General features: G+C 42.5%; 1 protein-coding gene across 1 annotated transcript in view; it reads right to left on the bottom strand.

Annotated features, from left to right (window-relative positions):
* Positions 1 to 458: 458 nt before the first annotated feature.
* RORA (RAR related orphan receptor A) overlaps positions 459 to 14258 on the bottom strand; it is a 347811-nt gene continuing 334011 nt past the window's right edge. Inside the window, 9 exon segments of the mRNA XM_030498277.1 lie at positions 459 to 2123; positions 3430 to 3511; positions 3513 to 3540; positions 4824 to 4934; positions 6233 to 6340; positions 7096 to 7228; positions 8419 to 8540; positions 11420 to 11815; positions 13424 to 13565. Coding sequence (XP_030354137.1) covers positions 1959 to 2123; positions 3430 to 3511; positions 3513 to 3540; positions 4824 to 4934; positions 6233 to 6340; positions 7096 to 7228; positions 8419 to 8540; positions 11420 to 11815; positions 13424 to 13565 — 1287 coding nt within the window. The 3' untranslated portion in view covers positions 459 to 1958.

Consider the following 14258-nt stretch of genomic DNA (forward strand, 5'->3'; position numbering starts at 1 on the left):
CTTTTTAAAATAGGCTTCAGAATGCTTCTGTTCACTTCTGTTACTTCTCAACAACTATAAATAAATGTAAGAAATCAAATCTGTGGAGGACATTCTGTCTCATTCCTTATTCTTTTTTGAAGTTCCTGGGTTTTTCTTACATACTTCATCAGGAACTTCGTTTGTGTTGGTGTATGCATCCAGTTACACATCTGCCTGATCCAAACAAATGATGCACCTCTGGCTCAGCCCAGTCCCAATGTATTTTGTGGTGTCAGTTACTGTGAATCTGCCTTCAGAACTAGGTTTACTTGCTGCATTTGCTTGGAGAGAGTATTCTTCCTAAAGGGAAGGATAATTAGCAATAATAAGGACTGATAAAGACTGCAAGATTCAGCTTATTAGTTGGTTATGCAATATGGGAATCAGACTTTCAGAATTAGAGAATGCAGATCTATAATATTAACAATTTCCAGGCATTTCACAGAGTACAACCAGTGTGCCTTTACTTTGTTAGTCTAAACTTTAAAGTGCATATTTTAAATAAGGAGACCAATGGACTTCTCTGTTCAGCTGCCTGAAACTGCAACGCTGAGAGCTGGAAGAACAGGGGTCAGCGTCTTGCCTCACTGAAGTCAAAGAAACCTTCTATGGATTTTGATAGGCTGGAGTGTGGAGTTTGAACGCATTGTTTACGATACGGAGTACAAAAGTATGTAAAATTATGTATAAAAATTACTACGTATGTCATATACACATACTTTTACTGTAGATACAGACTTGCGTAAACACCTTCAAACCTGGATTGACCGTGGGCAGAAATACATTTCAAATAGCCTGATTTCCAAGGGTGCACGTTATTGGTTTGTAACTGTTCTGTAATTGCTTTAACTTTGAGCATGGAAGCTCAGCACCTTTGAAAATGAGGCTTTTGACTTGTGCACCTGACTTGGAATTTAGGCATGTCATTTTAAACATCCAGGTTTGAAAGATGTGAAAATAAAAGTACCTTTGAATTTAGCAGCTGAAAAGCTGATTTTAATTTAGAAAATTGTCATTCAACTATTAGAAAAAATATTTCTATAACCATTTCAGGATATGACCAGCCTCTCTTTAAGAGTAACATGGAAAACAGCAGCATAAATACCTCCCAACATATACGTACTAGTACCTGCCAAACCTTTTTCAGTTAAACTTGAATTTCTGGTGCACATGCAACACAACAATGAACACGCTAGCATTTAATTTAAAGAAAAAGGTGCAAAATGAAAGTGCCTTATCAATTCACAAGAAAGCTATACCAGTAACTACATTTTTATATTAATTAAAACAATATATAAACAATATCTCTTTTTGCTAATATATAGTCTTCATGCCCATTTACCCTGTAATATATTATAATGCTATTGTTGCTATTGCTATGGACCCTTTTCATGCCGTTCTGTCTACTGGCAAACAGTGGTAGGTGAAAAAAATCGTCCTTCATGAAACAATGAGCAAGTTGTGCAATCTGATGCTGAAATCTCTGCAATGCACACCAGTCGCTGATTACTAGGTGGACTCTCTGTTCTGATCAACAAATTGATTGTTCTGTCAAAAGTCTGGGCAGTGAACTTACAGGAGAAAACAACCTTCTGACATGAGTACCCTCAGTCTGTGTAAACAGAGGTCAAGGATTGAGAAGCTGAGACAGAAAAAGGGTCCATATTTGTAGGCATAATGGAAATCATATGCATGAGAAAAACAAGTTCAACTTTGTTTCATTGTTTCCCATCCTTCGCCTGACCCCGACCGCCAAGAGATGTGCAGTGTGTTGGCTCCCTAGGTCTGTGCAGGGCCACATAAAGTGTCTTGGTTTTCTTTCTTTCTTTTTTTCTTTTCTTTTTTTTGTGGGTTTTTTTTTTTAATTTTTAATTTTTTCCTTTCCTTTGTTTTACTGTTTGTACTTCAGACATTCTAGAAGTGCTTAGGTGATACGTTTACCCATCAATTTGCATCGCTGGCTCAAATTCTGAAGTGAACAACTCCTTGTAAAGTGGAGGAAAATGAAGTCGTACAATGTCTGGGTATATTGCTTTAAATGCCATAAGCTTTTCTGTATGTCGTCCACACAGTGCTCTTAAGTAGACACTTTGCAATATTAACTGTAAAAAATGAACAGAAGTCATAGGTCACATATACGGAATCAGGCCTCCCAGTCTTGTTCTTAGATTAAAGCTCTTCCAAACACTTTGAGTTCACCTCAGTTGTTTATCTTAAGAATGACACATCTGATACACAGGGATGTTTGTTAGGTTGCATTAAAAAAAGGGGGAGGGGGGAGGCTCTAAACAGCTACTGTAGTAATGCACTAACAATAGCTGTGAAATAACTTTTCTTTACGCTCCTAGGAAAAGGTATCATTTGGTTTCCTCACTTGCCTACCAACACCGGATTGATACAGAAGTATTTCATGGCTGGATCTTCATTCACACAGCTTAGCCATTCCCTTGGAAGAAGAGAATCCTGACCGCTTTTAAACCCACTGTGAACATCGTGGAGGGAATGCAAGTTTAGGCTTTTTCAACTTATGCCAAATCAGGTGAAAAGGAACAGACCAGGAAAATCTGTACTTCAACGGCTATCAACCACGGTACTCCCTGAACGTACTGAGTACATCCTTGTGTCAAAGCATGTGGAAGAAACTTTCTTCCAGCAGAGGTATCCAAAGTATGCAGTCATGGAAAAGAATTCCATGAGCTAGGATTTGACATGAGGACTATTTGTAAAGCCTGGGCTGGACCATCCGGCTTCTATTGTAATTAATTCTGTGGTGTGAAACTGAGCGTAAGCTTTCTGGCTGTGTATTGTTCCTCCGTAAGGAAGTGCTTATCTTTCTCCAGTTCTTCCTATTTATGTTTTTTTAAACATCACACCACTTTTTCCATTTTTGAAAAATTACGTTAAGATACTTTAGATTAGCATAAGTAGTAATGCCTTTTCCCAGGCACCAGTGTTTGGAAGAACTATTGAGAAAAAGGCTGTGTGGGGAACTTCTCATGGAAGACAGAACAACAAGGTTAGTTTGGGTATTGCATGTTATCACAACTTCATTGTCATGCAGGCAGAGACTTCACAAGGCTTAAGGCATGTGTGTTGTAGAACTGAAATAGAACTCTGTGTGGCAGAAACGTTGTGTAGGAGGAGCAGGGTAAAAACCTTCATCGCTTTTCATGCAGTTCCACATTAAAATACTTGGTTTCAGACCGTTATCAACCCTGCACGTTATCATGTCACCTCTTCTAGTTTTTAGTAAATAGTTCCTGCTGAGCACCTTGATTTTAAACAAAGAATTCTGGATTCATAAATAACAAATTAACTGCATAAAACTTTACACCATGCTCAGGAGACCGTTCTTAAGTAAGCCTAAGTCATCTGCAGTCCCATGATGTGGCACTGTACGGTTCTTACCTTTGTTAAGATTCCATCTTCTCGGTGGTTCTTCTGTAGGACGTGCTGAAGCGCTAGCTGGATCTTCTGTTGGAGTTTTTCATCTTACTTTCTCCTGAAGCCACGAGCGATCTAAATATAAACGGAGTTAACACCTCTAGTACTGCCACACGTCAGTCACAAGCGCACCAGAAGTACCAAGTCTGTTACAGATTCATCTTTTTGTTTGCAACTTCCTTCCACTTCTATACTCTTGTATGGAAAACAAGTTTCAAAATCAATAGGTGTTGGAGTATATTATCTGCATTTCAAATTACTTTTATGAAGTCCTCAATTAGAAAAACAGTGTGTATCCGAGTAACATACATTAACCATTTGCTAACAAGGTCTGTAAAATGCAGGGTATTACAAAATGAAGCTAGCAACTTTTTCGTAGGAAATGAATAGATCACATAATGAACAAGGAGTTGGAGTGGATCTTCTTGCTAAATCTACAGGGACATACAGAAAAATCAGAAGCAAATATTCACCTATTAGAAAAATTAAAAAAGCTCTTGAACTTCCCAGCAGAAAAGTAGTGTTTGCTTGTTCATGCTCTGTGTGCCAGAACTGGGGGGTTCTGTGGCTTACATACCAAGACATGGGGCTAACATGCTTCCACTCTGGCTCACAGCACCAGAGGGTATTTGTGACAGTCTCAATAAACCTGCTGTCACTAACAGCCTCTCCCAGCACCACTCCTGAGCCCACTCTGCTGCAGTCTGAAAACAGCCTTCATTTCCTTGGGTGTTACGCCAGGCACAAACAAACTTTCTGCACTGGTACCTTGTTCCACCCAACCTCATAAGCCCTCCCAGAACCTGGAGCACTGTGCCTATCTACTTGAGATTATGAGGTTATTTCAGTGTGGCAGGCCCAGGCTGCCTCGTGGGGTGACTTACAGCATTGTAATTCTTGGTGTACCCAGTTTCACGATGGTACAAAGCTACCTCGGGATCTTTGTACCACAGTAAAGTGGCAACCCTGCTTTAGAGAGCTGGGGTGGCACTGGAAGCATTCTCTCATGTGCTCAAGATGATTTTGCTGCAGCTGCAGGCTGACCATATAAACTCAGTGGCTACCTCCTGCTCTCACCTTGGCTGACCCAGCGGTCGCACTCACTTGGGTTTAAGCTTTCATAAAGAAGCTGAGTCCTCAGTGACGTGAAAATTTGGAAAACAAGGGCTTAGCTTAGGATTTCCAATTGAACAAATCTGTTCCAGAATTCAGTTTTAACACATCCTTTTGGGCAAGGAGAAGCAACTCAAAACCATGATGATGGTTCACACTGCCTGATAGTCTTAACAGCATTAAAAAGACTTTAAAATAAAAACAACCTCTACCAAATACACCTAGAGCAACGCTTTGTCTCTTACCTGCCGACATTAAAACAAACGCAGAAAACAAGGCTATCTCATCTTCTGTCAGGTGCATAGAACATAAACTTTTTCCAAATTCAAACACAAAACTAATGAAGTCTTCGCAACCTGCCAAAAAGAAGGTACAGCTCATGCCACATTGTTCAAAACTACTTGAGAGCTACACAGTGTTGATTTATTCTGATGGAGGTGAAAAATGGAGGTGAAAAATGGAGGTAAAATACTTCATAGGGGAAAGGTCTTCTCGTTAAGGACCATGAAGCGGTGGTAGTGAGGTCTCACTCACGCCTGAGCTTATTGTGCCATCCCCCCAAGTCCCCAGCTCCCACACCTGGCAGCCAGGATTATGGAGGTTTGGCACGCTGCATCTTTTCCACATTTGGTTCTTCTGGGGTAATTATGGATAAAACTCAAGCCATTTTCAAGCTCAGAATTGGTTTAGCTTTGTTTCTGTTCCTAAATGGAACTTTCTCAAGTCACTGTGGACTGTAGGTTCAAAATGTATACTTGAAAGTAAGGCTACTAAGCACACAGAAGGCAAGGGGAGAGGCATACAAGGTACATGCAGGAGCAAAGGGAGAAGCCAAAGTCTGAAAGCTTTTCATGCAGAAAAAGGAACTGTGTCTCCTGTCGCCCATTCTCTCGTTCACACAGGTGTAAGTCAGGTTACTGCTGCTGTTACACATGCTGTTAGCAGCTCAGAAAGTGGAGCCCTGCTTTGAAGGGGATTGCAACCTGACGGAAGAGGGCTCTCCTCTGCCCAGGAGGAGGCTGCTCTCCTCACAGCCCCAACCCAGCCTAAATGTCCGGATGTAGTTGGTAACAGATGAAAGTTGTTTCATTGGAACCCATATCTGATCCTGCATCCTCTGAATTGTCTGACTCTGACCTTGTACCTCAAGGTGTTTTAGAAAGGCAGAGGATACTGCAGTAATTATGCAGCATCCTCTGCTGCCATATTTTCACTGCCTTCCAAAATGGCTTACATCCCAAATCCATGCCCAGTGAACTGCAGCCTTTTAAAACTAGCAAAAATATATAGAAAAAAATACAAAATTATGAACTGTGGTTTAATAAAAAAAATATTTATGGTATTTTACCTGCAAATAACTGGACTTTGCATGTTACAGAACACTATTAATATCTTCGAAGCATTAACATCAGTATATCCACAATTAGCTTAACATCTGCTGCCTTTTCCAACAGGATCTATAAAATGTTTCTCTAGCTATGAAATCTAGGCTTCTGTTGTCAACAAGTGCGTCCGAACTGCTCTACCCTGATCTAAGTGTTGAATTCCAGCACCAACAGCCCTTTACTGCTGTTTGAACAAAAAGCAGCTCTCCCCTTGCCTTATTATGTTTATTCTGTTGTTTTTTAAGATACAACACTTGACATTTCCTTACCTAAGGACTTGAAAACCTCTGGGCTAGCATACTTGCCATCAAAGTAGACTGTGTTGTTCTGGGAGTCAAAGGCACGGCACATTCTGATGAACACAACCTCTAAAGACCCTAAAACAGAAACAACGTATGTTTGACTGGTGAGGTCGAGACCCGCTGCAAAAAGCAAGTGAGGTTTTAAAACGTTCCTATGCCCTGTACTCATTCAGTATCAGTCGAGCAGGGCGGCGGGTGTCTGGGCAGGGCATAGTTTGATTGCTAGTAGAATTAAAGGAATTCCCATAAACCCCTTTAGAAGTTTTTGTTAAAGCCACTTAGTTAACACTAATAAATAACTTTTCTTAGAAGTCTCTGAAGTCAAAGCAGCTCATTCAGATTTATGCTGATGAAGCTTTGATGACTTTGTCTGGTGTTTGTAAACTGCATTACTTCTCCAACACCTGGCACAGGACAGTCTGGATTTTTACCTTGAAGTACTGTTATTCACTGTTAGTAAGCCAAAATAAAAAACTTGATTCCCACTGTTCCATCTTAACACACTGTTGCTCCCTTTGTTCATAATGAAACTGTCACATGTAGGCTTGAACTCATTCTACCCAGAGTAACTAAAAAGGTGGATTACTTCACACAAGGACGCAGACAATTTGTAAGGTTTTTCCCTTGTATTATTTTAAATGATCATTGTACAACCTAGGTATATATCATAGAATCACAGAATGGTTTGTGCTGGAAGGGACTTTAAAGATCATCTAGTTCCAACCCCCTGCCACAGACAGGGACACAGTGTGCATATACAATTCCTGTATACAGGTCACGCCTTCCTCAGTCAAAACTAATAGAAGCAGACTTCAAATTGACCCACATACCTGCTTTTAAAAGCACAATTTGATCGTTTTGACACAGTTCCATAAAGCCATCAATGCGTTTGGCAAATTCCACTACATACTGTATAGCTTCTGTTATTTTGACTGCGCATAACTGCCACATTACCTCCCTTTGCTGTTTGAGAGAAAAGAGAAATTGAACAATTACTAATCAAGCTTTGGAAAGGCCATTTTCATCAAGTAAAACCCAGCAAGTTCTCTCCAGCACTCCTGGCTACAGTCTGCTTCTGGACAATGGGAATTAACCTCCCAGCCAAAGCCTCCTGTGTATGAGTGACAATGCAAACATGTAAGACTCCTTCAGGGATGTCAGAAGAGATCCAGGTTGGAGTATTTTTATTTCATAAGCTAAAAATGTCAAAGTATAATGATTCCTGTCATTTCAGTGGGAATTCTATTTGCTGTATGAAAAGAGAATGCCAATTTACACTAACAGTGTATAATCACATTCTTCCTGTCAACTTTCTGTAGCTTGTACTGAATGTGAACTGTCTGACTAGCTCGTCTTCCTAAGGATACGTAAAGATACACATATCTGAAAGTCATCTTGTTAACAACATAAAGGTGGCATGTGAGCAGTGATATTTTTCATATGCTGATAATAATTCAGAATGAAAATACTTCATGACTGGAAAAAATTATATTCTTAAAGGTTAAATATTTTTTGGTGGAAATGACAAATAGGTTCAAAGAACAGTGTGCTTTAATAGTGCTTCCCAGGACAGCTTTCCAAAAGTAGCCATTTGGCAGGAGTTTGTGACGGAAGGCATATTTGAAACCCAAAGGTGGATTAAATCTTACAGTGTGTGTTCCCCTCCCCCCCCCCCCGCCCCCAGCAGAGGACTGCAGCCCCGGTGACAGCAGTGGAGTGGGTCAGGATCACAGCCAGGCTTTAGAGGCTGGAAACCTGCCCGAGGTCTGTGCCAGAAGGTCAAACCAAAACACACCCTGTAAAATGACACAACTTGGTGGCTTCAGCCTCTTGTTGTTGCTGTTGATCCAGGAGATTATCAGTGAAAAAATTACTATAACGTGCCATTTAGGATTGAAAAACTGTCTCTGGTTTCTAATCCTTGTTTGTCACAGACAGACAGATTTTAGGAGCATGGCTTTTCCTTACCTGTCCACAAAGGACAGGACATCCTAGCCATCTTACTGCTTTGGATGCTAGCATATTATTTTGTTTGAAAACACAAATACATTCCTGACAGTGAACAGAAAGCAGTGAAAAAGTGAATTTTGCAGTGTGTTATGGAAATACCATGCTTTAAAAGCCCCCATGCCATAGTTTGGCATGCTTTGTACCTTGTTCTGGTAGTTCTCAATCTCTTCCTGCAGGAAAGTCTGCCATGTTATCTGCTGCAACTCCTCTCTCAAGTACTGGCACGTTTCCATGTGCGACTTGGAAATGTTCTGTGCAAGATGTTCTAGAAGGAAGAGCACACAGTGACACACGTTACCAGCGCAGAGCTGCACCCCCGCGGCCGGGGCGCGCTCGCAGAGGTTCCCGTCGCAGGAGGGCAGCGGGCGCGGGGCTGCGGCAGCGCTTCAGCTGCGGGAGCCGGGGCCGGCGCTGCTGCCGCGCCGCCCGCTAGGGGGCGCTCCGCGGCCGCGCACGGAGCGGAGCTCGGGTTTGGGTGGAATTCGGGTGGTTTTGTGAATGAACGAAGCTCGCTGCGGCCTCGCCGCGGGGCAAGGCGGCAGCGCCCGCCCGCCTGCGAAGGAAAGGCGCTCCTGGAGCAACCCGGGAACACGCGTCCTCGGGAAGGCCGAGCCGGCTCCGGCACCTGGGATGGGGCCACCCGGGAGAGAACCCAGCGAGCATCCCGTGGGGACACTCTCACCCATCGCAGGCACTGCGCACCACGCACAGGGCAGCGCTGCCAGCCAGGCAGTACAGCTTTAAAAGCCGTTTGTGTTTTATACAGCGGGAGCTTTCTAATAAAGACATTCAGAAAGTTAGCACCTGCCTGCTGTTCTGTCAAGCAGAACGCTGCCACATGAGGCTGCCTGGGAGGGAAAAGTTTCCTTTTTGCTCAAGTATCATTAAAAACAGTTGGAAAATACGCTATTAGAGAGGGTCACTAACACCACTGAAGACTCGAGGCTTCTTTTCTCTAGCTTTAGAGTAGTCTCAGGACATCCCTTCATTAACTGCACGTGATTTAAAATTTCCATACAACATTTTAATTCCAAATAAACTATTTTCTGCTGCTACAACTGGTTAAAAGACCCATAAAGCAGATTTATATTAATAAAACTTGATTCCCTAAACCTTTAGTAACACCGTCAAAGGTGCGAATAGCATTTATATACCTGAATTCCACCTTTACCTTGTCTTTCTCTTGCCTACCCTGACTCTCGCACCCATCTGTTCTCCTCTTTTAGAGCCCTAGTGACTTGTCTCCCACAACGCTGCAGCTGGTGCTTTCACAGCACCGAAAAGGAAGGCTTGGAACAAACAAGAATGGTTGTGATCCTGAGGGGCTGGAGCTGGGTCTGCTGTGAAACTTACGTGGTTTGGTAACAACCAAACCCAACTCTACATGGAACTGCTGGACCAATCGGCCTGCTCAGTATCACACCTACTGCATCAGTAGTTTGATGTAAGATATTACCTGAAAAGTCTTTAACATACAGCTGAGCTAAAATCAGATGATATGTGCTACCTGAGCACCAACAAGGCAGAGCATCAGGTGGTTTATACTTTGGTTGCCATCACAGCTTTCACGTGTTTCAGAGCAAGTTTCTTACCAGTGTCTGCTCAAACATGTGCTCTCACGAGCAGCACCTGGCAGCTTTATCCCTGTGCCCTTGTGGGATACAGAGGTGAAATATTACCATGTTACTCACAAGCCTCAGTTCTGTATTGCAGCACACACCTAAATACTTTCATTGAACAGCCCCACCTTTCTAAATTGAAACCTTAGTCTGGAAGACAAACATTCTCCAAATACTGTTCAGTAATGTCAGTGCTGGGCACCTACATCACGCTTTGTAGGGTCTAAATGTAAGCACTGCGTAAGCAACATGACAAACTCATTTCAGGCCTCATTCCAAGCTCAGCACCTGGTCTAGGAAGAAAAAGCCCTTTCTTTTTTCTGTGGGTTTAATGTAGATCTTTCACTAACTCTGACAAGAACATTAACAGCCTTCTGATTGAGGCAAAGCTGGTATAGCACAGCCTTTATCCTCATGGTTTCTTCTCATTTTTACTTATCTGTAACTGAAGTTATTTGAACTCAAGCCAGACACAATATTTTGTCTGTCACAACAAATCATATTGCAGAGAACAGAAGGACATTAACAGAAAAGGCCATTAGAAAGTAAGGCTATTCAAAGGTAAGCCTTCTTGTCCCTTCCTCTCTACAAAACTTCTCAAAACAACATAAACTAAACCAAGCAAAACTTCGTATCATAAACTTGTCTCTAATTAAAAAAAAAGCTTGCAAAAAGAGATACATTTAACGTGGAACACCCCATTTTCAAACTATTGTTAGATTTTCATAATGGAATAATTAGCAAAAATGTTGCTTAAGCAAGCAAAATCAGTTCTAAGCACCTGACTGCTTAGCTAAGTAATAGAATCTTAAAGCCGCTTCTCTACTGGCCTGTTCCAGGTTGCTTATAACCAGTTCACACAGCATGCTCTGACTCGAGCCTCAGATGTTGACAAGTCATAGTTGTGGAATTCAGCCCCAACATATCATTCCAGGAACAACTGACAGTAAAATGTGCTCATTAACATGGTCGGTGTAAGGGAAATCACCAAAACCTGCTACATTCTAAAATGTTCTTAAGCATCTGGTGCCAGATTCTTTTTGACCAGTGGCAGGAGAACTGCCCTCCAATTAGATGGGTGCTTTGGTTTTATGTTTCCCAGGTACAGGTGGAGAGCAGAACAAAATCAGCCTCATGACCTCTTGTTAGAAAATAAGAGCACTGAGGTAATGGAAGAAAAGATAAAATGTTCAAAAACAATCTGCAAAAAAAGAAATGCTCCGTTTGCTCAGCACTAACCATGGGCTCACTAATCAGCATTCAAAGGGTTCTGTTACAAGGACTGACAACAAAAGCAACACTTCTAGAGCTGAGCAGCCACGAGCTCCCGAGATCTTTAGTCCAGCTCCGTAAGGTGTTCACCATGTCCCTGGGGTGAGGGTACTGTGCCCGTCACAGGAGGATGCCCACACATGCTCACAGCTCTACTGAAGCAGCATTCTCACTACTGCCTGGCTAAAAGTGTCACTTCAATCCAAAGGGTACTATTAAGACAGTTACAACGGAAGCTTTTCTCTCTCATTACCTAATTCTGCCATGGACACAGTTGGAGAGGTCTCCCCATTTGTAAAAGAACAATACGGGAAGAAGCCCGATGCTGGTGTGTAGTCACATATTGGTTCTGGTTTGATTCCATTAATATCAAGACCCGACTGATCTGGAGAAGGCTGTATGTCTAAGTAGAAGCTGCTAACTGCAGAGTCTGCTTTGCTACCTTCAGGGGTATGCCCATCAATGTAATTACTGAGGTCATCATGTAGCTCTGTTAACCCATTGGTGGTGATATTGTATGTTGGTGTTAGTGGTTCTGCCTCTCCTGGTTGCTGCTGGTGATCTCGCTGCTGCTGCTGCATTCGATGCTTCTGCACCTCCGCATACAGGCTGTCCCTCTGCTTTTTTGACATTCGACCAAACTTTACAGCTGAAACACAGACACACAACATGTTACATTGCTATAAATCCATTACTGCATTTTCATTGTCTTGGGGCTTTAAATACTACATGGAAGGATGCAGTATAAAAGGCAAGTCAGCCGAATGGGCAGACCAAGAACCACTTCTGCAGTTACAGGTAATGTAGCTGCAGCATCTACTCATTAAAAGACCATCGTAACATGCTACTTAAATGGACCATTAGAAGTCACTGGTTTAGAGTAACTCATTAACTTCCTGCTTCTATACGAGAAAGATTTTCTCTTACACGCCTGCCAAAGTTGACAGATGCATCTCTTCAGCATTCAAACCCTACCTAGAAAAGCAGAAGCAAGACAGAGTATGCAGGCCTGAGATGAACTGTCCAACTGCTGCTAGCTGCACACTCCTACTACAACATGAACCCAGAGACAGGTCTAAACACGTGGGGTCTCTCTCAGAGAGTACCAAAAGCAAGCTTTATTGATACTAGGACCAAAGCACATAGGAAGAACGACAAAACCTGCTTTCAGCGCAGCCTACTGTGACACGCAAAAATGTTTACCCAGTGAATTATATTGTTAAAATTATATATATGTGTGTGTATGTATCTCTCCACAGAATTGTTACTACTTTGAGAAGTATTCATAGGAAGTGTAAGCCAAAAGCAACTGGCTTGCAACAACCAGGGAATTCCTAAGAACACAGTATGTGATTTCTAGGACCTGTATCAGCTGTAGGAGCCTCATCGTTTAGGAAGGTGACAGCCACCTTGTGCTTTTCTACAGGGAAGCACACGTGTTGGAGGGACCAGCTGTTACATGAGCAACCACTTCAGGTTTTTAGTTTCATGCCCTAAAATTAAGACAATGTAATTCAAGAAGTGAATCTCCTTAATCAGGCCTCGTGTACATACATGTGTGTTTGTAGAACATGTAGCGTTGCTGTCACTATTGCAGGGGAAAAAGATTGAGTCGGATCTGCAAAGTGGGTAGGAGATGGCAGCTCTGTTACATCTCTGGGGGAGACAAGCAAGTATCAGCTGCAAATCCAGTTCTAGCTGAGTTCCATAAGCTCCCATTTTACAGAGATGGGTTTTCCTCATTACATTGGGGGTAATTTTGAGCTTAATATTCTCAGCAGTGGAACTCATTTTCTTCAGAATTTCCGAAAAAACACTGTGCTATTTTCATTTTGCGTTTCTCCCAATTATTCATTACACACATTGAAACTTCTATCTTGTGAAGCAGTTCTGATCTCTGCTGCTACAGCAACCACAGCATTACCTGCTGCTGTGGTGTGTCACATACATTGGAGTGTACACAAAGTGCTAGCATTAGACTTAAACATGCATCTTCCAGAAGTGACCAGAAGCAAAGCTCCGAACTGAGAACTATTCTGGATGAGTAGGAAAGAGAGTAAACCCCAGAACTTCATACATGTCCCGATTCATAAATATTTAACGTGAATATATAACAACAAATAAACCCCGCTCGATGATCTCAACTATCAGCCCTACGCACAATGAACTTTTAAATCCTAGGCTGTTTTAGTTGAACACACGGCATGCTAAATGCTATTTGATTTTTGCAGTTCAGCTACGTGTCAGCAGAGCTTACCATCCCGAGACATCCCCACAGCAAGGCATTTCTGTAGCCGACAGTGCTGGCAGCGGTTTCGACTGGTCCGGTCAATCAGACAGTTCTTCTGCCGGGGACAGGAGTAGGTGGCATTGCTCTGCTGACTCCTCCTGAAAAAGCCCTGTAATGATTGCAAAACACAAGTCAAGAAGCTGTCAAATGATGGAGCAAAGAAAGTCTCCGAAAGGCAGCACACCAACAGATAATGAAGTTCAAGTGCGCTACAGTCAACTGAAGAAAGTACAGAGGGTTTGGTTGTTTTTTCTCCCTCTCTCCTAGAAACAAACCAACCCCAGGAACCAGCAGGAAACAGTTCATTAAAAAGTGTTGTGACACACAGAGGAATTACATGTTTTTTCACTGATTTTACAGACCCCACATTACATGTGATACACCGATTCTTTCCAAACGAGATAAAACTAATCAGAGACCTAGATTTCCTGTCTTCCTTGGGTCAGCACAGATCTCCGAAATAGGGAGGATTCAAGAGCCCTGTGCTTTGGAGATGTCAGTGGCAGGCTCTGGTGTTCAGCCTCCCCCAGGGGTGTCTGTGTTTAGCACAGTGCGTGATGCCGAGAGAGGCCTTCTACAAAGAACAAGCTTTAACGATGTTTTTTCTTAATTAGTTTGATGCTGGTGGGTTTGAGGTTTTGTTCAGCTCAGCACAGGGTTGAGATCTGGCAGGAGGGAGGAAGCTGAAACAGATCTTATGTGCTACCTCTTTTCTGAGTCAAGTGCAATGGGCAGACCCCCTTCCCAGCACAGCAAGAGCTGCAAGGTTGGCAGCAGTTACAACTTGGATCTCTCCATCAGG

The sequence above is a fragment of the Strigops habroptila genome, chromosome 9 (genome assembly GCF_004027225.2).
Source record: "Strigops habroptila isolate Jane chromosome 9, bStrHab1.2.pri, whole genome shotgun sequence".
Lineage (NCBI taxonomy): Eukaryota > Metazoa > Chordata > Aves > Psittaciformes > Psittacidae > Strigops > Strigops habroptila.